Here is a 24,991-nt window from a genome sequence, read left to right on the forward strand (position 1 = left end):
ACCTCTACTGAATCGCTCTCGCGGTACTATATGTCATACATAGATCAGACTGCGCAGCGCCGCATGAAGTCAAACACACCTATCGTTCAAACGAAGGCGGAGCAGCGAGCATGGCTTCGTGCACACACACGCAATATGGACACTACGCACGCGCATGGCTAAACTGTTAGCTATCCACAGGCAAAGCAGTTATATAGTTTTCTGCGAGACAAACCGAGTACGTTTGTCACCCCTCACTGACCGAACGAAACTGTCACTGACGCAGAGGTACGAGATATTCCAGCTTTGTGCATGGCGTGCGTGTTAAAGTGAAATTGATAACAGGACATGTTATGAGCGACACTAACAGGTTAAGTAAGTTTAAACTTTAGCTGGCTAGCTGGTTGTTCGGGCACGCGACCGCTCAGAGTAGATGTGGCGTGCAGAAAGAGAGAGAGAGAGAGAGAGAGAGAGAGAGAGAGAGAGAGAGGGGTTCAGTGGGTGAGAGAGTGAGGAGCGCGTGTCTGCGTGCCTTTCATTGAACACAATGTTCTATTAAATGTTTGACTCTTCCTTTAATTCATATTTCTTACGCTACTGTCTGGATATTTGCATGCTGCTTTTAAACATAAATGTAGGTTGCAGTGTTTCTAGATATGTAAAAAGTGATAGGTGTTGGTTGTCAGTGTTGCATGCATGGAAAAATTCACCTATCAGACAGGGGAAATAACCCCTGAAAAAATATATTTTTAAGACATTCTATTTTACTGTCTCTGTTTGTTTACATTCACAAAACCTTACTCTTCTGTTTCTTCATTGAAATTGTGTTGCCTTTGAAAGAGTAAATAAAAGTGTTGGTTTGTTGTAGAACTTGGACCAGAACTGTCATTTGTTGTCTCTGAGAGCCTGACGTCTCTCTTCAATGGCTGCCTCTGGCTCGTCCACCACAGTGCCTGAAGGATTTCACTATGAGACCAAGTATGCCATCCTCAGCTACCTCAGCCTGCTACCCTCCTCAAGATCAAGACCCTCAGAGGTTACAACTGCAGAGGGTAAGTGCTTGTATGCATAAAGTAAATGTGTACACACGCCACACACAGGATCAGGATTTTAGATAATCAACCTATTTAATAATATGACTAAATCACTTACTGTATGTAGAAAAGCACAGTTGTTTTGTGGTTTTAATGTAGTTTTGTGTTCATGTAGAAAAAGGAGCCTGTGTTTCATAATGTAACGGATGCATTGTTTATAAAAACTGTAACCATAGAAATGTCTGCAATGTCATTGTGACTGCAAGAACGTTTGTGAGGTGAATGGCTTAATGCATCTGGTGAATACAGTATTAAGAGTACTGGCCACCCTGCCCTTTACCAGTATGTTGCAAAAGATCTGGGTGAGTAACACTGTGTTATTGCAATTCCAGTCCCAAGTAGACTTGGTCTAAAGTTACTGAGGTCAAATTCTTGGTACAGGAATCTCCATTTTGTCCTTGAATAAGTGCCATAACTCCAGGGGTTTCCTTATGCAGTTATTGTACAGTATACAAACTTCTGCAACCAGTGTAATATGAAGGCCTGAAGGTATTGTAAGTAAAGCTGTAACAAATCTGCTGAAGTTCAACCAATGCCACATATACTTGCAGGGGCGTAATTTCCACTGGGGACAGGGGGGACATGTCCCCCTCACTTTTCAAAATCCCGTTCGTGTCCCCCTCACTTTCAAATTTGTTTGCTATGATTTTTAACCACACGCCGTCATCGCCACGGAGAAGTACTAGGACCGAGCAGGACACAGGAGAGTCTTCCTGTGTTGATGCAAGTGTCGCATGCACACTCTAAAAATAGATCACTGAAAGATTGTTTTCAATAACGTGGATTTGAATTGAATTGAATAGAAATAAGTATTTACGTGGTCGTTGTTTCGGTTGGCTATGTTAAGCTGTTTCCTTCTTGTGGACTTCTATGGGGAAGAAACACATAACGCGTGATTTATAATTTTTTTCGTTTAATAAGGACTCGTTCTTTTAACAGCAGTTAGTGTTTATGGCAAGGCTTGACAGAAACGTGGGCTTCCCTGGTCGTTGTTTAGGTACGTTAAACCTTGTTAAGCATTTTAGAAAGTCATCTGGCTCGTCTCCTTCCGACCGCAGATTCAGGTTTGCAAGCCATGTTTTCCACCGTTTCTCAGTCAATACTCGCATTTTCCCCCTTCATGAACATCAGCTTTTGTTACACAATAAAAACACCTTTTGGTTTCATGGTTCAATCAATATTTTGAATTTGTGATAGGATTCAAAAAAAAAAAAGATGTCCCCCATTTTGTGTCCTCCCCACTTCTCAAACAAAAGTTACACCCTTGTATACTTGTGTGGCATGTGGTTAACAGAGTGGGTCTTACTGAAACCTCTATAATGTAGACCAGAGTAACAATTTTGTGTGTTGATGGGAGTCACAGACATATAGACCCATTCTTCAAGTTCTCACTCCTTGGAAAATCTGAAAAGTTCATTGAGTCATTGAAAGATCCATTCCCATGATGTTTGAATTTATTTTCCACATTATCACTGAATATTCTACACGTTTCCTTGTAGCATGTGACCTGTACTAAAACTTGGTGGTTGCGGATTCCAGAAGAAGCGAAGCATACGTATGTCAAGAACAGTTAGTCTGGTTGACTTTGAACACAGGATGAAGATGAGCTGTAGCTGCCTGTCGGAGAATTTGAGGCCTTGGGCACATCAGCAGTTTAATGAGGAATGTCCTGTGTTTCCTCTGCTCGGCTTTTCATTCAGTCAGCTTTAAAAGTAGATTGAGCTTCTGATCTCTCGTTCCGCTCGACCTGCGCTTCACTATGACAGACTGTTATGTGCCATCAGCATTGGGTTGTTCACATGCCACTGAATCAAACTGAAGCACATCCTTCTCAAACCTGATCATAGATCTACCCACACTGGGAAATATTAATCTGAGAACCTGTCAACTTTTGTAACTTGGTAAAGGCTGTGTTTTTCTAACTTACTGTTAAATGTTCATGTTGTTTAACTAGAGTGCGACCAATTTGGTCGCACATGTGACCTTATTTCTCAATGGTGCGACTAAAAAAAATCTGAGGTCGCACCGGTGCGACCAGCCGTTCGAGGGAGAAAAAAAGTCTCCGCAACTCTGAAAGTCTCCCTGTGATTCAACAACAGACACACATTAGGCCCATATCGTGGTCTAAACCAATCAGAGAAAGTGAAGGGCGGACCCCCTCTGATTGGCTGTGGTCCAGATTTTCCTGTACGTGTGTGTACCAGAGGTCGTGTTAACCGAAAATTCTCTGACATTTACCGATCTTTTTTACCAGTGACGGAAAAATCTGAAGGCCGTCCGTCCGTCATTTTGACGGATTACAATGAGGGCAATTTGTAACTCCCCGTTTCCCTTCATTAGAGCGTGATATGCTCGCGAAGGGACGTGCGTGTTTTCACCTGTCATTGTTACTGACTAGACATATGTGATGCGATCTGGGAAAACCCGTCGGATGTCGCGCTGGGACGCGGGAAAGACAGTTCACCTATCAAAGTAAACCACATAACATGAAGAATGAAGGAGTATCAATGCACATTTCCCGCCAGTCCTGTGTAAACTACGGCATGCAAAGTTTTTTATACAATGTTTTCGTGAGATGACAGAGCTCCCCGTCTGCAGCACCGGGAGTTATCCGATCGCAAAACATACAAGGGATGATCAAAAGTCCAGACACTATGCACATGATAAACAAGGTAAAACTTGCTTCACTGCTTATTAGTTGTTGTCCGTAATGTTTGCTAGTTTCCTTGTGTAGTGATAATGGCAGAGCTCTCGTTCTTTAAGTGTGCCCTGCACCATTTTCCTTACTTTCGTTTTATTCAAACGGTTTTGTACAGTATTTTTATAGACTTCAACACTGGGAAATGTTTTTTTATTAAATTGTTATTAGAGTAAGTCTTTTACTACTCTAAAGTGACTTTTACTTGTGATACTGGACTGTTGTGCTTTTATTTTCATCACTTAACTTTAAACCCGTTTTCCTCCAAATTCCGTTCCTGAAAATCATAGCGCTTCAGCCGACCTCAGCCATAACTTTTGTTACATACACAAGGTATGAGCAAAATAAAAACTGATTTGGAAAGGGCTTGAATATGGTATCAAAAACTGTAATATATAAATTTGCACCATGTGTTGGGTTTTCCCAGATCGAATCACATATGAACATAAACATTAAATATATAAATGAATATAAACAACAACGGCTTTATTGGGCATTCAGTTGTATTAAAATACAACAAGTTCCGAGACGCAAGTACAGCGTGATGATGTCACGAACATACTAATTACCACCTAACTCCACCTTGCACCATAGTGACGGGTAATAATAGATTATGATGGCTTTTTTACGAAAAATGACGGACAATAAAAAAGTCTAGCGCAACCTCTGGTGTGTATGTTTGAAAATGTGTGTGCTGCAGTCAGACAGAGAGGTGAGTGGATGTAGCCATGATGTAGATAATGAGAGAAGATGAAAAGAACGATTGACAACTTTTTCGTGAATAATGTTAATGCCTGATCCGTCTGAAAATCATAAGCAATGCTCTGACACGGAGCCATCAACCTCCCAGGTTATGTCAAGCCCTGGTCCATTTATCTTGAGATGTTTTAAGTTTAAATTTCAGTTCAGTGAAGCACTTTAAGCACCAACACTTTTTCAGTAAGTTACCTTTCTTGTAGAATTGTGCTTCAAATAAAGAACTTTATGTTGACTAGATTGTTAGTTAATCATTTACAAGTCAATTTTGCCTATATGGACAGCGATTTAAAAAAAAGTGAACTGGTGTTAAATGTGATGCGGCCGAAAATTTGGGTGCACCTAACTTTTGTGCTGGTACACCTAAGAAAAAAAGTTAGGCGCACCAGTGCAAAAAGTTAGTCTAGAGCCCTGATGTTGATAGCAAAAACCAAGGTCCCATGTTCGATTCCCAGTGAGTGCACATACTGTAATAACATGTATAGGTTGAATGCATTGCTGGTTTGGATAAATCCAAAGACAATGCTCTATCTTTCTCTCCCTGTCCTAATCTCTGTATATGTTCCTCTCATCAACCCTTTTTGTTTTTGTAGTCAGTCACTAAGGTCTGTGTGGTCGACAGAGCTGAATGCCTTTTTAGGATACGTGTACACTAAATTATTCACTACTGTGTGAATGAACAGCCATTCAGCAGTGTATGGGACCAGAGAAGCGTTCTTATTGTCTTAAAGAGAGAAAACAGGAGATTATAAAAATGTGGTGTATGTGGGGTTAAAGGAGTCCTATGACACAGCTAAAACGAATATTATCATTTGTTTTAGATGTAATGCAATGTGTATACTTGATTTAAGGTTCAAATCGCTGTATTTTCCACATACCGTGCTTGTTTGTATCTCCTCTTTGCCCCGCCTCTCAGAAACACGCAGATTTTTAACAAAGCTCATCGCTCTGAAAGGGAAGGTGTGCTATGATTGGCCAGTTAACCAGTGCGTAGTGATTGGTCGAATACTGCAAGCGTGTGACGGAAATGTAACGCCTTTTACCATATTTGGAACATCAGGTTCCAAAGCAATTGTACTGCATATACATTTAGGCGGTCTTAGTCAACTCATACCACAAACTGACGTGGATTTGTGGGGGTGTGGTTACACGAGGCGTTTCAGGCAGGTCTGGGTGAGCATTAGCTTATAGATAGAATGCATCTTTTGTTCCGACACTTTCATTTTTGCAATTTTACGTGTCTTATACATGCATGGGCAACTTATAACACACCAAAGACACAGAAAAACACGTGTTCGCGCCATATGACCCCTTTAATAATTTTATATCCATATGCTTGTGAAAAATGACAAAAATCGGACAATGACATGTCCTGTTGTATTTCACACCAGAAATCAAAATACAGAAAGAATAATAAGTATTATAAAAAGTATGCTTTTGACAGCATTTTTGAATATTGTCCCAAATAATTCTTAAATACTATAAACGGGGTGATTTTAAACAAATACATTTGGGAATAAAATTCTTAGCTAACAAAAGTAAGTTATTAATATTAATAAAAAAAGTTTGACCTCCCTTTTCACAGTTTACATATTTCTTTTTTTATAAATGACATGTTAAATTCTATCACATTTTTCATTTTAAATCACAATTATTGCACTTTGTTCAGGAATGAAAGAAAAATATGCTCTGAAAGAAAATATGCACTGTGTTTTCTGGAAATGACTTTCAGAATTTACACAATATAGGAACTCTCCAGAGGGATAAATTTCACATACAATTTTTAAATGAATTTCTTTGATTTTTTTGGAATAAACTGGAAACTTTAAATAGGAGGTTCTAATATGTTTAAGCTCATTTTATACTTGTGCGTTGGACCTACGCCGTAGGCCACGTATCGGTTTTCATTTATACTTCTGCGTTGTTGTCCGCATCGACAGGCAATGACCACTAGGCGTCAGTGTCCACGCACGTGTTGCTTGTGAAGAAGAAGCAGCTCATTTGAGAAGCATTAGCAGTGATAGCGGCAAGTAAACAGTCACTTTTGTTGCAGCTTGAGATGATAAATACAGAATAACAAATAATTTACTTGGATAATTCATTCAGAAATACGTTTGAGTAAACATGACGCTATTGCAGAGTTTTTTGACCCGAGGGAGAGGTACAAACAGACCAATCACAGCACTTGTGGTCCGTGTAGAGTCAGCGTCAGTGTTGCCAGGGTCGCGGTTTTCCCGCACAATCGGCCTATTTTGAAAATGCAGTTGGAAAATATCACGTTTGAGAAGCGCTATACGCAGTCTAGAAGAACTAAAACATTGAGGTACTTGTACACATTATACATATGCAATACATTTAACAATGCTTAATTCCTAAGCAAGTTTTTTCATGTCTTACGAAGAGAAAACACGTTTCTCGTCCATTTCCGTGTGTGGCGTCGAGCACACATGGGATCTATTTTAAAGGGACACTCCACCCAAATGAAAATTCTGTTATGAATTACTCACCCTCTAGTTTTTCCAAACCTGTATACATTTCTTTGTTCAGTTGAACAAAAAAATATTTGGTAGAATGTTAATTACTGAAAATTCTTTGGCATCATTGACTACCATAGCAGAAAAAAATAAAATGGTAGTCAAAGGTGACCCAGAATTGTTTGTTCAATAGAACAAAAATATATTTACAATACCTATGAAACTATTCAGATAAGTAAATATAGCAATAGAAACGTCTTTTGGCGGTTGTTAACTTTGATTTGACACCGGAAAAAATTGGGCTAGTTTTCATTCCTTTTGGGAGGGTTTTGAGGGGTCATTGGGCTGGAAATAATTGTTGGACCTGGCAACCCGGGTCCGCGTTGAGTTGAAGCGTTGTTACATTTTTGGAGAGGTGCGCGTCAGGCTACGGCGTAGGGTCCTACGCAAGAGTATAAACTGAGCTTTAAGCATTCGTTTGTCAAAGAAAATATCTAAATTCTTTCTTAAAGCCTTGACATGGTTGAGAGTTTGTCTATAGCCTATGTTTTAGAACATTTTTCACTTTTAAACTCAGCTGGACCCAGAAATATGCGATAAAAAACGCAAACGCGATCTATTCCATTTTGACGTTTCCAGTCGACTCGACAGCGCGATTTGGGAAGTGTCCGTCTTGCCTGCGCTGTTTTCACTCCTCCACTTACTGCAGCCGTCTACTGTCGTCTTCTTTTCAGACGAGGCAAGGCGCATCTCAAACAATCCTTAAAGTGATTAAAGTGTATTTTGATTATCTTCTCGCGATAAGTCATTCTGGCCGTACTTTGTACGTTTTATGGCCGGTTGCAAACAAACTTTAGTGCGTAATGCCAAATACTGTGATGAAAGAGTGAAGAGAAATGTCTATATTTCCTTATATATTTTCAAATTACCTCACTGTTCCTAATAAATCTCCATACTGCACTCACTCGTTTTCCTGCATTTGTGCCATCATATAAGATATTTCTTAATGTGAATTCCTTACATTCTAACTTCCCAAATGTTCTGCCAAAACATACCGCGAGTGGTCATGTGAATTTTTTATACGCCACGTGACTACGTGAATACATTAAAAAGTGTTTCCATTGCAGTTTTGTGAAATATGCCTTTATCGTATTGCCTGAAAAAACACCTCATACAAGCTTTTTTTTATGTGGGAGTTTTTGCAAAGTTGACGTGTTTCCATTGGGCGTATTTTCAATATTTCAATTTGCGCATTTTGTATGGAAACCTGGCTAGTGATTTCATCCACTCGTCTCATTCGCTCCAGTTAAATGTTGTTAATGTTAAGATGGCCAATAAATAATACAATAAACAATTAATAAATAATGTAAAAATATACCTCATTGTCTAGTCTTGTTCATTTAGGGCCTTAATGTTTTCCCCGTGGTTTCGAAAATGGTATCGAATATCAATATTTTTTTAGGTATTGAATCGAAGTTAGAAATTCCAGTATCGTGACAAGGTTTTCTGTTTATTTCTGATCATGAACTCCTCAGTCATCACAATTTAGAGTCACAATTCTCTAGGCATAATCAGATTGAAGTAAGTTAAGAACATATATTTATGTACTTGAAGTTTAAGAAAAATGTTTGTTTGTGTGTGACATCTGTCTGTACATCTGTTATGATTCCAAGCAGGAGAGAGCCACTCATCACAGGAAATGGAAAAAGAGAGAAAGAGCAGTCTGAAGAAACAGATCGAGAATGAGTTGAAGCAGCTGGAGGAGGAAATTGCAGCATGTATAACATTTTTGGTTATTTTTTATTTGACTGTACTTTCTTTCATTAAAAACTGGACCAGAGTTCTGAGTGTGTCATCTTTCTCTCTTTCTGATAAGCTTTTTCCAGGACTGGCTTTGATCGCCATACATCTCCAGTATTTAGTCCAGCTGATCCTGAGAGCTCCATAGAGGATAGCCTGGCAGTGCTGGCGGACCGCGTCTCATGGGACCTGGACACACACCTGTCCTCTGCCACTCATACACTTCTGAACAGGTCTGTTAAAGGGGAAGGATTCTTGTTCAGATTTTGACAGTTGAAAACAGATCTGGCAACTAAAATGTACTTGGGAGAGGTCTGTGCTAATAAAGTGTATTGTGTAAATAGCCTGTGCAAACAGATACGAAGTATTGTACATTAGTACTTGTAATGTGAGTTTAAATGACTGTTTCTGACATCTTTTACCTAAATATTGACAGAAAGTTAAGTAGGAGAAATTCACTTCTGAGCAGTGGATTATGTTTGTGTCTTTTGTACAGTGATTTGAGCTTTGATTGCTTCAGAGAAGCAGTGGAGGAGCTGGCCTCTCATGCTCAGGCAGGATGGAGCAAGGTAACGCACTATAAGTTCACACATAGCATACTGAAAGGAATAGTTACCCAAATGAATTTACTCACCCTCATATCAACTCCAAAGTATATGACTTAAATTCTAATATCCAGTATGACTGTCATTTATTTCTCTTTATTTAGGTATTGGTACCCTTAGTATTGTTACAGGCCCTGCTGCCTGGAGGGCAGCCGCTGGGCTCTCTGCTAGAGTATGGACTGCGTTATATTGAGGAATCACAATCAGACTTCATCATTCAGCAGGGAGGATGGGTGAGTCTCTGTGCTCTCTGGTTATTTTTTTACTGCATGTAGTTTAAACTGGATGGACTCTTTGAAACCATAGCAGTTTGGTTGCATTGAGTGTTTTTTAATACACCCTGCCTCTTACAGAGGTTATGGTTAAAGCTACTGTGTATTTTTGAATTGTTTTTGTGGTTTTTAATAGTTTTCTACTTCTATTTGAAGTTCAAAAATATACAGAGCATCGTTTCTGTTATTTTGACCTGTTTCTCCAGTTTTCATTTTCTGCAAATACAAACAATAGTTTTATGTGAAATTTGGTAGAAATATTGTCAGTAGTTCACAGAACGAAACAAAAATGATCATCTTTACCTAAACACATACCTATGAATGTAAATTCAGAAAAACTGAAACAATTGTTTTCTGTGGCTGTATGTCAGGAGAGGGAGCCAGAGACAAGCTTATTGTCTTAAAATGAAATCATCTTTTTATTTTGGTGAGTAATGCTAGCCAAAGGTTACAAGCTTCAAATTTGTGCTCCAAGATTACGTCATCCATGCAATCCTATGCAGTGTTTGGGACTGTTTGTGTAGCTCATTGTGCAGTTGTGAGACGAGCAGTGCAGCGTTCCACAATTATAGTGTTTCTACAGTTTCTTCAACACATTCTGTTTACCTTTGTGCATTTTTAAACAGCAAGAATGTAGCGCTTCTGTACTGCTCTCTTATCATGGTAATTCATATTAAAGGTTACTGTTGAATATAAGACTATAGAACAAATTTGCACAACAATTATTTCAGAACATATAATGTGCTCACTCACTTACTGTGCATCTTATCAAAATTAATGTCATTTGAATGTTCAAACTCAAGACTGTTGGGAAGGCTATCTTACCTTCATGCAAATGTTTTATGTGAATAGCTCTTTATTTGAAATTATGTCATAAAGCAAGATGAAGGTCATGTTTGTCTAAAACATCCTAATTTGGTCACACTGTATCGCAGATGGGGCTCGTCCTTATGAAAGACTCATTTCATGCGTTCTGTGTGTGAGCTGAAGAACTCAGTCAATTGGATTAATTGAATTACAGCATTAGGCCATTGTTTTGTACTGGAAGCAGACAGTGCACGACCACATTCAAGTGACAAACCAAGAGCTTCTTCATAGATAATACGTGTTAGGCAGGACAGGTTGGGATGTGTGCAGATGCTTGAATACAGGGAGGAGTCTGATAGGGAGGAGGAGACCGTGTGTAAGCAAAGCAAAGCAAACCTTCTGCTCCGCAGTTACAGCCCCACTGCTCTGACAGCTCCGCGTGTGTCCTGCAACCTTTATTCTGTCTCTCTGCCGCTCATTGACACGTCCCCTGTGGTCAGTACTGGAGTCGAGCTGTGCGAGCTTAGGAAACGAACACAGGCAGGTAGGAGAGCTTCTTCTGGAATTCTGACCGAGTGGGAACTTGACCCTGTGTACTTGTGGTTTTGTCGTATTTGTGTAACAGCTTTTGTTATCATTAGATCCAGGCGCTTTTATCAGCCCTATGGATGCCCTATGCAGTGGATGATAAAATTATAAACACTTTGCCGTGAAAATACATACTAGGTGTAATTTGTATGGGGTTTGTACTCCATATTTAAGAGGTCATACAATAAATATTGAATGTAATGCTTCATCTGTTTTGTCTTTTAACCTGATGTCGTGTAGAACTGTTTTTTTGCTCAGTTCTGTATAAAATTGAGCATTTGTTGTTTGCCCCGCTACAGAAGAATAGCAGTCTGTAAGTTTTTTGGCTGGTTTATTTAAAGAAAACACAACAGGAATCATTCATGAATCAAGCAGAATGAAGTAATGATGATTGTAAAACATGAACAATGCAATGATTTATTCTAGAATGCAAGCAGTTTTCACATACATTTGTTCTGCATGGATTTTTCAGCTTGGCAGATGCTTTACCGAGAGTGATTACAATGCATTTAATCTATATATTTTACCAGTATGTGCATTCCCTGGAAACTAAACCCATGAACCGGTTGAAATCGAAGCAGCAAGGAGACATTTTGCAAAATAAAACCGCACTTAAGGGCACTAGTCTGTTTCACTGAATATGGTTGTCTGTTTGATCTTATGAGTCGGCAATTAGACCGCTGGTGGTATTTTAGACTAAGAATCTATTTTTTTAGGGAGTCACAAATACCCTGTATCTGGAAAGTGAGGGACATTTGATCTTGTAAGCAACCTCGACCAATCCCCTTCCGTCTGCTGAGTTGACCTTCAGTGTTCGTGTCACATGGCTCTGACATCAGCAGAGACTCGTGAGATGGATTGATGTGATGTAATTTGACTCCTGTTGTGTTGGATAGGACAAACTGCTTCCAGAGCACCCCGTCCGTATATCAGCACAGCAGGTGCCAAGTGTGATGTGCTCTGTCTTGAGTCATGTCAGGTCACACAACCCAACACGATGCTCAAAGCCTGGCCTCTTACATAACTGAGTCAATGTGCTGCTCTCGTCACGCAAGCAGAGGCCATCAGCCACCCCCACCCACTCCGGTGGAGGATCAAAAATAAATCTGATAAATCCTCATATAAAATGGCTGACCCAGTTTCATTGTCTGAAATTCACTAACAGTGTTGGATGATGGTGACCTGTATGCTTAAAATGTAGACCTGGTGTAAAGAGTGTGCAGCTCCTTCACCTTGAGGATTCATGACACACGTTACAGGGTTTGACTTGCGTGTCTTTTGTTAGAAAATCTATTCATGTTTTAAGATGTTTATTACACGGCGCGTTGGAATGCTTAATTCTGATTGGCCAGCCGCGACATTTGCAGGTTCGTTATTCCTAGAAAACAACCTCTCGAAACTAATAAACTGGATGCAGCAAATCATTTTGACAGGTTTTCTTTGGCAAATGAAATATAAATATGTCTTTTAATAACATATATGACATTATATTTACAAATGATTAAACCAAATTAAACCCCTGTTTGTGACATCTGAACGTCGTTTCTTACCTTAAAACCGAAAGTAAACGGCTTTTCCTCGCGGAAGGTCTAAGGATAACAACCGGCTGCCTGTACATTATCCCTTACATAAATTGAATAAATGCAGCCCGTGTTTTTTTATTTGTGAATGTGAAGGGTTGTCCAGTAGCTCCCCTCAGTAGGTTGCATAAGACAGTGAATAAATTATTGTTGTTACCAGAACATGCTCAGTGTTCAAAGACAAACAGCATGTGGAAATCTAGACATTTTGACATTTCAGTGCACCCTCAACAGATAAGATATGTGTTTATCTTTGGTGTGGATCCCCTAACAATGGAAACCGCCACAACATTGTACTAACGTCATTGTGTACTGATGCCATTAATCATTCGAATGAAATGCATTTAGTGGGCACATTAGTTCCCATGTGTTATTTAGTAACCCTGAGCATGTTTAAGCTCTAGATGAGATTTATGGGCTGTACCACACCCCATTGTCAATCCTCCCATGTATGTACACGTGTATTTTAGTTTGGCTAGGGTGCCTCGTTTTTTGTCTTAAGGCATGGGTGGGTACCTGGACTTCAGGTAGGCTGTTGCATGTCATAGTTACCTAGCTGGGAACACATTTGTTGTGAGCATAACATTAGTGGATGTCAGTGCATAGCCAGCACATCGAGCCTCATCTTGCATAGAAACATCTATCGTAAGTAGACATCTTTGTATGTTTAGTGATAGCCAGACATAGTTTTAGAGCAATAAAAGAAAAGAGAATTTGGCACATAAATGAACAATATGGAAAACAGCCCTAAACTGCCCTATAGAGGGGTTTCATCACAAATGTTGGTGTCATTCGAATTTTATTCAAACTAGTCTCATAGCAAGATTACACATTGCTTAGTGCTTTCAACCTTTTACACGGCCATTAGACTCTTTTTTTTTGGTTGCGACAGATGTTGGATTACATGTGAAACTAGCATGTGGACCGTTGTGGATTACTGCAATGAGAATATTGATCTAGACTAGAAAAGACACAGGGTGTGTGGATGTGACTTGTGATAGAAGGCCTTTAGTTTGCAGAAATGCAAATGAGCAAAAACGCATGCCTTCACATACAATGATGTCAAATTCAAATGCTTTCATTTTGCATGCTTGACCTAGTTGTGGATATGTGGCCACCAGAGGCATAAGCACACCGCAGTGATGATATCATTTTGTACAGGGATGAGAGTGTCTCCTCTTTTCCCATAAGTCCAAGGTTTGTTGATTGTTGAGCTGGTCAGCTTTAAAGGAGATGTGTTGGATTACAGACGCACTACTTTTTGAAGTGGCCTAGCTGTATTTCTGCTGCACTCACTGGGTGGCACTGTTTTTTTTTAACATGATGTCTGAAAAGGATTAATGAAAACGAAAAATGTTCAATTCAACCACCAAAATATGAGTTGTATGTTACAAAAAGGAGAATGCAAAACTTGAAGCTGTTTATTTCATTAAATTAATTGGCAACAAAAGCAGAATATAGTGAATCTGGGAAATATCTGGTTCATTTTAATGTACAAAAATGCATAGCAAAACAAAAAAAATCTTATGCCTGTTAAATGTTTCTCAAAGCTTAGCTTTAGTTTACATTCCAAACACAACAACTATGCGACATGCATACACAAAATCTGTACGTAAAAAATTCTTAACATGAGCAAAAAGTTAGTTTAAGTCTACAACTAAGTCTAACAGTCTGCTTAGAACAGGGTTTCTTCCCCTTGAAGAATTGTAACAGTGTCTGTGTGGTTATGGTGGTTGTGGGGCAGATTTATACACACTTTGTGAATCACATCAGAGATCGGACTGATAAATTAAACTATGAGAATGCTGTTGGATGTGGCTGAGATCAGGCATAACAAGTTACTAAAGAAGGAAATGCGTATGTTGTCTCAACCACAAAAACAAGCGTAAGCATGTATTCTTATGACTCGATTACTAAAGCTTATCTTGATTATGGTTGCTCTTAATTTTATGAAACACAAATAAAAGTTATTTGTTGTAGTACAGGATACCTCTTTATGAACACTGTTTTGACTGTTGCTTTAAAATTCACAATGAAGTTTTTGAAATATGTGATTACAAAATTATTATGAAAGTGCGAGCTTGTAAATTTGTTTATTAACATGAAGAGAGCGTTTTCAGTTATCACATTTGACATTCATCTGAACAGGTGCACAAGTTCTCTGAATTCACTCTCTTTTAACATTTACGTGCATGTGGGCCTAAACAATGTACCTTTGAATGAATGAAAATTTGTGACTAAATTGTTTATGAAAATATTTTTTGTCCATCTCAGTATTTACTTATTATATATGTGTCTACTATAGATAAATGAATAAACTAATCAGTGTTTGCTCTTACTTTACAGGGCACTGTGTTCAGCCTGGAGGAAACTGAAGACCCTGGTGCGATCATAGCTGAGGACAGTAACGACATCTATATCCTGTCAGGTGAACAGGCCTCAGATCAGCTAAGCCCACCTGCATCACTATTGACTCTGGGAGACAGTAGTGGGCCAACTTCCTGGCAGACAGAGAGTCTCCCTGTGTCACTGACAGGACACGAGTCTTGGGCCCAGGTTGGAATAATGGACCCAGAAGATGTCAAGAGTCTGGACAGTGCAGAAGGTGTGGGAACAGCCGAGGAGCAAAGCGAGAACAACTCCTCGAACTCTGACATCGTCCACGTGGAGCGCGAAGACGCTGAACTGCTAGAGGAGGGTGGAGAAACGGCGGAGGCGGAGGAACTTCAGAGTAGTATTCTTAGTGTGCTGGGCAGTGAGAGTGAGCTCGCTGCTGTCAGAGAGGAAGTGCCACCAGAGCCAGCTGTGTCTGTAGAGCAACCAAACGTTGTTTCTGAGATTCCCCCTAAAGTAAGTGATGTTCCACCTCCAGCCTCAGTGGAGAAAGAGAATTTAGCCCATCATGCTGCTACTCCTGTCACCTCTTTCCTTGTGCCTGAACTTCAGTCTCAGCCTGAGCCTCTTTTAGCTCCTGTGGAGCCACAATCAACATCCTTAGTCAAAGATCTTCTCTCTGACATCGTCCCACCACCCGATCTAGAACCGGAACCTGTACAAGCCACCCTAGAGCAAGAGGTACTTCCAGGGGTTGAGCAAAAGACCACCTCTCCAGCCAAAGAGCTCCCCGTCTCCGCCGCTACAGAGCCCCCGGTGCAGAAGCAGTCTGTGCCACAACCCGAGTCCTGTGATCTACCTGTGCTGCTATATGGTGGTGCTGCCCTGGTGGCTATCGCTGCAGTATTGGCCTGTGGAGTATTGGCCTATAGGAAGAAGTAAACAGTCTATGACTGTTTGTAATGTCACTGTCTCTTTTGCCCTTATGGAAGCCACTGTGCTGCCATAAGCTGCACTTTATCAGACAAATACTCCTCGTCTTTGTGTCATACCATTTTCTTGTCTGTTCTCTTGGCTTTTATTTGATCATGTTCATTTGTTGGCATAGTTTCTTAGTTTCTTTAAACCAGCTTAATTAATGACTGGGTGGGGACGCTAGATGCAAACACATCTGTTTCGGTGATTTGATGTTGCAGTTGTGCTGTATTTGTGAACAACAGTGAGCTGTTCGCTGGCCGTGACCTAGGTTTTTACTGATTGTTTAACTTTCAACATAAAGGCTTCTGAGATCTGTTAACATTAATGGATGTAGTTCATTTTGTTTTGTTAGTAAAGTGCGTTTTTTATTATTTATAATTAATTAGTTTAGTTCATTTTAAAGCACAGGCTTGCGTGATACGGCATGGTTATGATTTTACTTCGTGTATCTGAATTAAATTGTAAAGTACAAAACTTAATAGTTTTGTACGGATATATTTTGGTTTTGCGCGAATTTTTTCTTTAACCAGTGTGGTGTCCCAAAGCATTGTCATAGACAAGAGAGACACTTTGCTTGATGCTGGATATCTATGCATTCGATTCGTATAAATCCACTGAACATTAAATTTAGAATGAATTATTCCTGATAAGACTTGAATGCATGGTTTTGTGTAAATTCCCCCTTTTAAAAACTAAAAATAGAAACCTAGGTCACACAGCCTTTAAAGGGAACTCCCTTGTGTTAACAGTTAACATAGTCAAAGGGTTATCATTGCTAAATGTACAGCAATTCATCATGTGAACGTTTCTTTACGGTTAAAAAGGATGGTACGATATAAAAAAAATGTAGTAATGTTTGTTTGTGCGTGCGTGCGTGTGTGTGAAAAAATACACCAGCACAATCAGATTTGTCATGACAACAGGCCACAATGGACTGACTTTATGTAGTATCAGGAAAAAGAAAGTCAAATTTAGTTTTCTAAGCTTGCATTTTATAAATTGTCCCTGATTCTGGGTCAAAAGCACAGCACTTTCAGTATACTACTTTCAGTAAACTGTGCATACTTAAATGCAAATGTGATAATAGACAGGCTTTTAATTTTATATATAAACCACTGTGTTTCAGATAAACATGAACGGAATATATAAATTAATTTAGTAGTGCTACAGTAAAAATGATTTTCTAAAGGCTTCATTGCAGAGATTGTATGCTGACTTGTGACTTCAGGTTCAGGGACCAGAATGCCTCATAAATTGTCCATCAAAAAGTCAATCATGACATTTTAATTCAATTGGAATCGGTAGAATAACACCTTTACTATTGTTTGCTCTCTTGTACTACATAGCACAAAGTATTGTCTCTTTTCCACCTCCAAGACCACCTGATTGCTTGTACTTTTGTGCTGTTGTTTGTCTTTATGATTAAAGACCTTCTTAGTACAGTCCTGTCACCACCTTACCCTGCTTTGTGCCTACCAAGAGACGCTGATCAAAACAAGAGAAAACAAAAGCAGAAGGCACACTACAGGCAGAATCCACCTGTTGTCATTAGGCAATCTCAACTCGGAGAGAAAAAAAAGTGCTATTTTTTGCAAGCGAGGTGTTTTGTACTGTTGAAAAAAAAGCTGTGAAATAAAAGCATTTTCTGTTAGCGGAACACCTGGTCTTTTGTGTATTGATTTGAGCATAAATTTGTTCATGCATAAATACAATTAAAATAAAAGGCCAAAAATATCATTTGCTATACAAACTAAGGTTTAGTTCCTGTATTTAGTACTGGTCTGACTCATGTTGTTCATGAAAAAAAATCACCATAGGCCATTGCACAAAGCCAGTTTTGGTTTATACCTGGGCAAGTTCCCGTTTAGTTTGAGCATACTCTGAGCTGAACTCACCTCACGGACTTTGGATCAAACCTGGGTTGACAGAACGTTTATACCAAGTGTTCTGCAACAGCTGAACCTGATCTAAACAGGTTGGGTTTTTCTGGTTTTGTCATCCCGAAAGTTGACTTACTCTGCAACCCAGTTTGTTCATCTCACTTTGTGCAATAGGCCTCAAGTGATCTCGATAGGACAATACGCGTGGCTGCAAACAGTGTTTAATGTTAACGCTGAATGCCATTATGGTAAAGTTTACTTAGAAATTACAAGTTATATGGAAGAACCATTTATTCAGTTCATCCATTTTTTGTTCATCAGTTTTTCTGCACGGTGTTAAAACATTAGTAGAATAACAAATAAACAGTCAACACAATTCATTGTTGCATATTGATGATAAACTATTTTTTATTGACCATGACATTAACACACAAAAATACATTGGTCTCAAACTTCATTCTAACAGAGTGAAAAGATATACATATGTACATTGGCTCTGGAAAACGATCACTGGGGCAGGAAATACTGAACCACAACATCATATAGATGAAAGAGAAAACGGGGCACATGTTCACACACCGTCTTCGTAAGTGCAAAAGTAAAGGCCATCTCCACAAGCTCTTTGTTAAACTCTCTGGCACCAGGCACTTGGTGAAGTAAACTCTGCACTCCTACAGATAGATGGTCTGACCAAACCTGCAAAAACAAAATGAGACAATTAACTAAATAATTTGCAATCTAAACTGATCAGATTTGTTTCTAACCTGCAATGGAGAGGTTTTGAGTTTCTTGGTTAGACTCTCAGCAGCTTGAGAGAGAGCGCTGTATTCCAACAAGTCTGCAATTCTGATCAGCTCAGCAGCCATTTCCCTTGCTGCATGAGCCTCTTCAGCATTGACTACAATGGAAAAATACAGTAGGGTAGTGCCAACAAACATCAATGGGAGCAAAAATCTATATGACTGAAAGCCACCTTTATTTACAAATGTTAAACAGTCATGACATTTCTGTCAAATATTGCCTTTCATTACAAATATTTTTTAGTCAAACTAGTTTTTACAGTTGTGACAATGCCAGACAAGGCACACTGCATTTAACAAATACTTTGCATTTACTTGTTTGGAAATCACTTGAATGACCATAATCAATCAGAAAGATCAGTAAATAAAAGGTGCATTGAAGTATATTGTTACACTTTTTGACATTGAGATGACGCTAAAAAAGGGGCACAATTTATCCAAAGAATACCTGGCAGATGAGGTTGAACTTGCTGCTGAAGGTCCTGTAAAAGGTTTCTATAGTCGACTGGAAAACTGTGTCCATCGGTTTGTAACTCATCATCACTCTCAATGCAATTGTGGTTGGTATTCCATCTTAGATTTTCATTGAGATCATCAAGGTCATTGTTTTGGCAGCTTTTGTGCTGAAGGAAGGCAAGGAGGACAAGGGAAGTCTCCGGAAAACGGTCAAAATTTTTGTTACAGTCCATTGCTAAACAGGCCATACAGACCTCATCTAAGTACTCTGCAATTAAAGAAGATAAATAATGCAAGTGAGCAGCTTCCATGAGAATAACATGACATGCAAACAATTGTTTATTGTCTATGCAAACTTGAATCAATGGACCTAGGAAGAAGTCTCATGGTTGTTTTCTACAGTATATTAAAAAAAGTCTTAATCTTCCTATTCCTGTTGCAAGACCGTATTAAACCATGCAAGGCAATATTAATTGTTTAATTAACAATACACATACGAATCGATTTTTATTTATTTCAATAAATCGCAGTGACGGTTTGAAAACAAGCTAACGTTAATTAGCTAACACATGTTTTTCTAGTGCCAGTTGTTTGCTAGATAACTTTCTCCCAAATATAGAGCATTTATTTTGGCTCATTTGATACTAGTGAATGAGAAAAATGTGTCTCTTGTTCTCAAGAACAAAGTTTTCATGCCTCATGTTAGCAGAAGTTGTAACTAACGTTAGTCTTGCTCTGACTATTTAAACCGCATAGTAAATAAAGCCTCTAACGAAACAGTTAAACCCAGCTGAATATCATTCAAATACAACTATGAATAAGACGTTTATCTTTCTTGCTAAATAAAATATCGCAACGGCTGTTTACACTAAAATTTCATAAAGTGCCGTATGTAAACACCGGAGAATGATCTAAGCTACGATGTAACGCTTGCAATAAATGTGCCGGTGATTATCAAATGACTGAACTAATTATGCTGCTTTAGAGCAAATGTAAATCATTCTTATATACTTTTCAATAAAAGTATAAACACTCGTTACTTACGTAAATTGCAAGTCAAACCATAACAGTTGATTTCTTCCTCAAGAGTAGTCTCGCGTAGCCAGGTCTGGTAACTTGGCCGCTTTTATTGGTCAAGGCCCGCCCAAGACAATATGACTGACAGGTGAAGCTACCAATCCAATATAGTTTTGTGCTGCGTCATGTTTAGAGGCGTGGAAATGTCCCCACAATTACAGACCGATGTGCAACTAGTAAATCATTCATTCACGATGTGAGAGGGCAAACAACAAGCAAAATTGTATCTCTATGGTACCCCTCCAAATTCTGGGAGACGGTCGGCCAGGCTTGAAAGATAAGACTTTTGCCATATCCAGTCGGCAAACACGTTAAAACATATTTTTTAGACTCCACTAAGTACCTCAAACAAAACTCTTGGACGTCTTTTAAAGAATCTATACTATGAACCTCGCATACTTTTAAAAAAGCAGCGTTTAGTCGGTCTTGATGAACGCTCATTGTCACTGATGTAACGCGGAAGCTTTCTAATTCGATCGGACCGCTTTGTTTTGTTTCCCAACGGACCGTTAAAGAACGCGACACACACGTCTCCCGGAAATCCTGTGGAATTTAACCAATCAGACAACGACTTCGAACTCTTGAAGCGTTTTCAAAAAAAGTGTGCCAAAAGTATCAGACGTTCAGCCAACGGATCGAGGCCGTGACGTCTGAGGCTGAGACTACCTCCTGAGTAAACAACTGAAGAACCTCAGGGAAAAAATCCCCGCGTTCCTTGCGTACTGGTGATGACACGCATCCGCAGCGGGGATGGGAGGCGTGGTTTAGATTCATTGGAAACAACTTCGGAGAGTCGATAGTCGGACTAGTAAAAGTGTTGTTTAATAATTGTTTTAGTTGCTCAGTTAAAATAACTTTAGTTATTTGAACATGGTAAATGCTATGAATGGCTCGCATGAAGTGTACACGTGACTCTTTGTATTTATTTTTAACCAATCGTCAATGTAGGGCACGGGGGTTTTTGGAAAGAATTTCCGTTGTCTTGTCACTGTAAATGCTAGATAAGAGGGGCCCATCCAAGTTTGAGGCGGAGCTGAGGCACACTTTTACCCTCTTAAAAAGACCCCAAAAACTCAATGCCTTTGCAGTCTATAGCGTTCAGTAGTTATAAAATAAAACGCAAGGCAAATTTTGAACAGGCACATAACTGTACAAAACATTACTCAGCAAAACACTTAAAATCTTTATTTACAATTAAAAAACAGATTTGACTTAAAAAACATGCAATGTTAAACAGCAAACAGTCAACCTTAAGTACAAGGCATCATGTACCAAACATAACTGTGGTTCGTTTTTGAAATGATGTGTCATATTCACATAACCCTGTGTAATCCCAATTCTGACTGTATAGCATTCAGTGTACGTAGGACTGGTGGCATAAACAGTACATGACAAATCCAGTGCTAATATCCAGGGAAACCAAAGCTCACAGATCGAGCTGCACTTCGGCCCACAAGCTTCCTCCCAGCTCTTGGAAGAGACCCTGGTTGGGATGACTGCTGGGGTGAGGTAGCAGCCAGTCGGGCCTCCTGGAGTTCCCTAGGGTGAAATAAATATAGCCTAATAATTAGGAACTACATGGGGAAAATGCATTGATTTTCAAAGCTAAATAACCAAATACCTCTCCAGTACGGCTGTTCTGAACTTTTCCACATTAAGCTCTCTGCGAAGCTGTGCAGCTAGTTTTCCCGCCCTCTCCCTGCGCAGTACATTGTGCCGACACAAGGCAGATGCAGATGGCCTTAAAGTAGGATCAGGATCTAACAGCATCTGTCAAATGCAATGTATTATGCCTCAAGAGACAAATAAATGAATCCACTGTACAAAAAAAATGTTGGTTTGATGCCCTCTACTGGTGGAACATGAATGTAAAGGTAGCTTCTTAAACCATCCAATACTGATAAATTAGGAATTCATTAGGAGCACTGTAAAAAAAACATTAAAGTACACTATTTTGTTTTCTAACACCTGTTTGAATGTACATGATCTGACTAAAAGATTGCTCTATAGTGGGATGTTAAGCAAAATGTAATGATTTGGGCTACACGAAGAACAAATATACCTTTATGAGGTCTTTAAAGGGGGGTGTTAACTCCTGGGGCAGACTGGGTAGCTGTCCCTGCCTAAGGCTGTGCCAGTCATCTCCATTCTGTGGAAGTGGTGGAGCTCCAGCTGCTAATAACACTGTAAGCCCCAGTGCAAAAATATCTGCTTTAGGAAGATGGGTAAGGTCCTGTAGGCAAGAGAGTACATTAAAAGTTCATAGCTGTAGTATATAAGACTATAGTCAATGGGATGAGTTTAAATAGACGTTTCACCTCTCGCAAAACCTCATAGGCCAGAAAACGGCTGTCCCCTTCCTCCACCTGAGGGCTTGAGACAGATGTCACATGACCCAAGTCACCTAAATAACACGAAACATCAAACCAATGATATCTGCTATTAGCATCATGTTTTAGATTTTTCAATATTGAGGCTGAAAAAATATTTACAAAAATGAATAAGGCCAGATACCAATTTTATACACAACGCCAGAGGAGGGGCTTTCATCATCATCCTCCTCACTCTCCCCCTCTCCACCGGCACTAGAGCTGGGTCGACGGCAGATGAAAATGTTACCTGAAAATTATGAACATTACCATTTGTCAAAGTTTTTATTTTTTTATAACAGGTGGTAGAGGCAAGCAATAAAAGAAATACAAAGCTCACTGGGTTTGATGTCAAGATGCACAAGGCCTGAGCTGTGAATGTATTTAAGTCCCATGGACACCTGGAGGACCAGATCTCTTAACTCTGGCACACTGAAGAACTCCCCCTGCTCTCCCTTCTCAGTTATAGCATCATGGAGGCTACCACCTACAAAAAGACCTTGTGTGAGTTCCTTCACTAAGGCAATACATCCAACCATAACCAATAAACAAAAGCAGTTCTGTGCGATCTTACCATCACAGTACTCATTTTGTATAATCATGTGGTTATCCTCAGCCCACGCCGAGTAGTAACGGACAACATGAGGATGATGCCCCAGCACTGCATGGGCATACACTTCCTTTAAGGCCAGCTCCCTGAAAATACAAAACATTTCTAAAACCTAGAAACAGGGATGCAAATGACACATTTATGTCATTTCCTCATAAAATTTAACGGGGGAGAATTAGACCAGACTTCTGACGAAAACATTCATAATCCAGCCATATATAGGACGGTTCGTTCTAACAATAAAAAACAAAATATGATCGCGCTGACTCACTCATTGGCGGAGCCTGCGATTGGCCTACGTGAGCGCTTGATGGCGTACATACAGCCATCCAGCCTCTTTATACATCGATACACAGCACCAAATTCGCCCACGCCGATGCAGCTCAGCTCTAGAAACTCGCTATCATAACGCGACAGCATGCGGGCTGACACTGCTGGCCTCTGAGAGCAGACAGATGGGAGACCGTATGAGAGAGAACAGAGATGTGCCAAAGCTTTATTAGGGATTATGAAATTCTATGACACAAAGAAAAAAAAGAATAATTTTATTATACCATACCTTCGATGGAAGATAAAAATGTTCATCATCTGACGAGTTCTGAGTTTCTTTTGATCTGTTGAAATAAACATTCATGAAAAAGCAAAAGCAGGAATTCACAAAGGTTCTGCTAAAGGCCTTGCTGGTACCTTTGTACATCATCATCATCCTCATCACTCCTTTGGCTCTTCCTCTTGTGGTGCTCACGGTTCCTGTTCACAGTGTCCGGCGTAAAAGGGTTGACGTTTACTGAGGGTACACGGTCAAAAGCAGTAGACAAACGAAGTACTCTTTGACTGCGGCATGGCTTGGTGCTAGAGCAAGGGAGGGTTGCTTTAGACAGCAAACTCTAAAGGAGAAGAAGTTTAATATCAGTGAATTGGGGTGACTTAACATATCTCCCAATTTATCAGACTAGCCTCACCTTTGGTGTACTGGGTGAGTCACATAGCCTGAGTTTTTTCCAGGCACTGTACGGTATGGGAGAAGTGGGAATGGATGGAGAAACAGTGACACTCAGGGTACGGTGGCGCTGAACTCGGGGTGTCTGACAGGCTGCAGAAGGGCTACGAAGTGGAATACTCTTGAGTGTCCATTCATCAAAACTATTATCACTGCTGTCCTCCTCACCACTGCTAGAGAAGTTCAGATGTTGCTGCACTGCGTTCACAGAGGCCATTTCAAGCCACTACAGTCAGAAAAATGAAAGACACAAATGCATCACTATTTACAAATGCATAATTGTTGTTTTTTAGGTAAAACATTGCACTTGTGAAATATTAGATTAACTTTACATGTTGACAACCACAAGTTATATGAATACATTCCATGCAAGTCTCCTTCGGTAACGTTAAACCTCGAGGCCTCGGGGATCTAGTTTACTCACTGTGGTAAGCTGGAGCAAAAATTCGCTCAAAATATACTTACACACGTTCTAGGATCATGATATGCAGTTTTAAACAACAACATAAAAGCAAATCAAACTTAACCTGAGACGAGCTAGTGTGACACCACGCTTGAAATTGACGAACTTGGCGCGTATATGTTAATCAGTAACGCGGACTCTGGTCCTTTAACTATGGGCGGAGTGGCACGACCTTAGGTGCTCGACCCTGCGCCGACCAAAATGGGTGTAAATATCTAAGTATCGCGAGAGCGTAGTAAAAAGCATACGGAGCGGTCTGCTGTTGCTTTGCTCTCGCGGTACTTTGATGTCATTCGCCCATGAGTTTGCGCAGTGCTGCACGAAGTCTAACACACCTGAACACACCTTATGACTGCCCTTAATTACCTCTG

The 24,991-nt window shown here is 39.8% G+C and overlaps 3 protein-coding genes across 6 annotated transcripts; 1 reads left to right on the forward strand and 2 right to left on the reverse strand.

Moving 5' to 3' along the window:
- Positions 1-125: 125 nt before the first annotated feature.
- On the forward strand, positions 126-17,622 carry bcl2l13 (BCL2 like 13). Of its 4 annotated transcripts, none has more exons than XM_057348395.1 (7): positions 126-267; positions 848-1,031; positions 8,675-8,779; positions 8,878-9,034; positions 9,298-9,370; positions 9,511-9,639; positions 15,000-17,622. In XM_057348395.1, the coding sequence occupies exons 2-7, from the start codon at positions 902-904 to the stop codon at positions 15,927-15,929; spliced, it is 1,524 nt and encodes a 507-aa protein (XP_057204378.1). In that variant the 5' UTR covers positions 126-267; positions 848-901; the 3' UTR covers positions 15,930-17,622. The 4 variants fall into 4 exon arrangements, with proteins under 4 accessions (XP_057204378.1, XP_057204381.1, XP_057204379.1 ...); XM_057348398.1 differs by having other exon boundaries at positions 127-267; positions 8,678-8,779; XM_057348396.1 differs by lacking the exon at positions 126-267 and adding an exon at positions 331-349.
- Positions 17,623-18,228: 606 nt separating this feature from the next.
- Positions 18,229-20,336, reverse strand: bida (BH3 interacting domain death agonist). Its single transcript, XM_057348277.1, has 4 exons — positions 20,146-20,336; positions 19,094-19,369; positions 18,610-18,743; positions 18,229-18,541 (listed from the first exon to the last, which is right to left on the reverse strand). Exons 2-4 carry the CDS (start codon positions 19,347-19,349, stop codon positions 18,353-18,355), a joined length of 579 nt encoding a protein of 192 aa, XP_057204260.1. The 5' UTR covers positions 19,350-19,369; positions 20,146-20,336; the 3' UTR covers positions 18,229-18,352.
- Positions 20,337-21,354: 1,018 nt separating this feature from the next.
- wee2 (WEE2 oocyte meiosis inhibiting kinase) lies at positions 21,355-24,825 on the reverse strand. The gene is made up of 12 exons (XM_057348293.1): positions 24,685-24,825; positions 24,120-24,383; positions 23,845-24,044; positions 23,717-23,771; positions 23,429-23,598; positions 23,122-23,243; positions 22,888-23,034; positions 22,693-22,797; positions 22,497-22,582; positions 22,241-22,411; positions 21,800-21,948; positions 21,355-21,717 (listed from the first exon to the last, which is right to left on the reverse strand). The coding sequence occupies exons 2-12, from the start codon at positions 24,372-24,374 to the stop codon at positions 21,582-21,584; spliced, it is 1,596 nt and encodes a 531-aa protein (XP_057204276.1). The 5' UTR covers positions 24,375-24,383; positions 24,685-24,825; the 3' UTR covers positions 21,355-21,581.
- Between the last annotated feature and the right edge of the window lie 166 nt (positions 24,826-24,991).

This window comes from Triplophysa rosa, linkage group LG12 (assembly GCF_024868665.1).
Source record: "Triplophysa rosa linkage group LG12, Trosa_1v2, whole genome shotgun sequence".
Lineage (NCBI taxonomy): Eukaryota > Metazoa > Chordata > Actinopteri > Cypriniformes > Nemacheilidae > Triplophysa > Triplophysa rosa.

What these genes read in the sequence shown, in the direction of transcription:
- bcl2l13 (XM_057348395.1), top strand. Translation starts at nt 902, where the DNA reads ATGGCTGCCTCTGGCTCGTCCACCACAGTGCCTGAAGGATTTCACTAT. An exon ending in AGAGGTTACAACTGCAGAGG is followed by an intron (nt 1,032 to 8,674) that starts GTAAGTGCTTGT and finishes TATGATTCCAAG; the next exon opens with CAGGAGAGAGCCACTCATCA. An exon ending in TCATTCAGCAGGGAGGATGG is followed by an intron (nt 9,640 to 14,999) that starts GTGAGTCTCTGT and finishes CTTACTTTACAG; the next exon opens with GGCACTGTGTTCAGCCTGGA.
- bida (XM_057348277.1), bottom strand. Translation starts at nt 19,349, where the DNA reads ATGGCCTGTTTAGCAATGGACTGTAACAAAAATTTTGACCGTTTTCCG. An exon ending in AGTTCAACCTCATCTGCCAG is followed by an intron (nt 18,744 to 19,093) that starts GTATTCTTTGGA and finishes TTTCCATTGTAG; the next exon opens with TCAATGCTGAAGAGGCTCAT. An exon ending in TCAAAACCTCTCCATTGCAG is followed by an intron (nt 18,542 to 18,609) that starts GTTAGAAACAAA and finishes TTGTTTTTGCAG; the next exon opens with GTTTGGTCAGACCATCTATC.
- wee2 (XM_057348293.1), bottom strand. Translation starts at nt 24,374, where the DNA reads ATGGCCTCTGTGAACGCAGTGCAGCAACATCTGAACTTCTCTAGCAGT. An exon ending in ACTCACCCAGTACACCAAAG is followed by an intron (nt 24,045 to 24,119) that starts GTGAGGCTAGTC and finishes CTTCTCCTTTAG; the next exon opens with AGTTTGCTGTCTAAAGCAAC. An exon ending in TGGCGTTGTGTATAAAATTG is followed by an intron (nt 22,583 to 22,692) that starts GTATCTGGCCTT and finishes CGTGTTATTTAG; the next exon opens with GTGACTTGGGTCATGTGACA.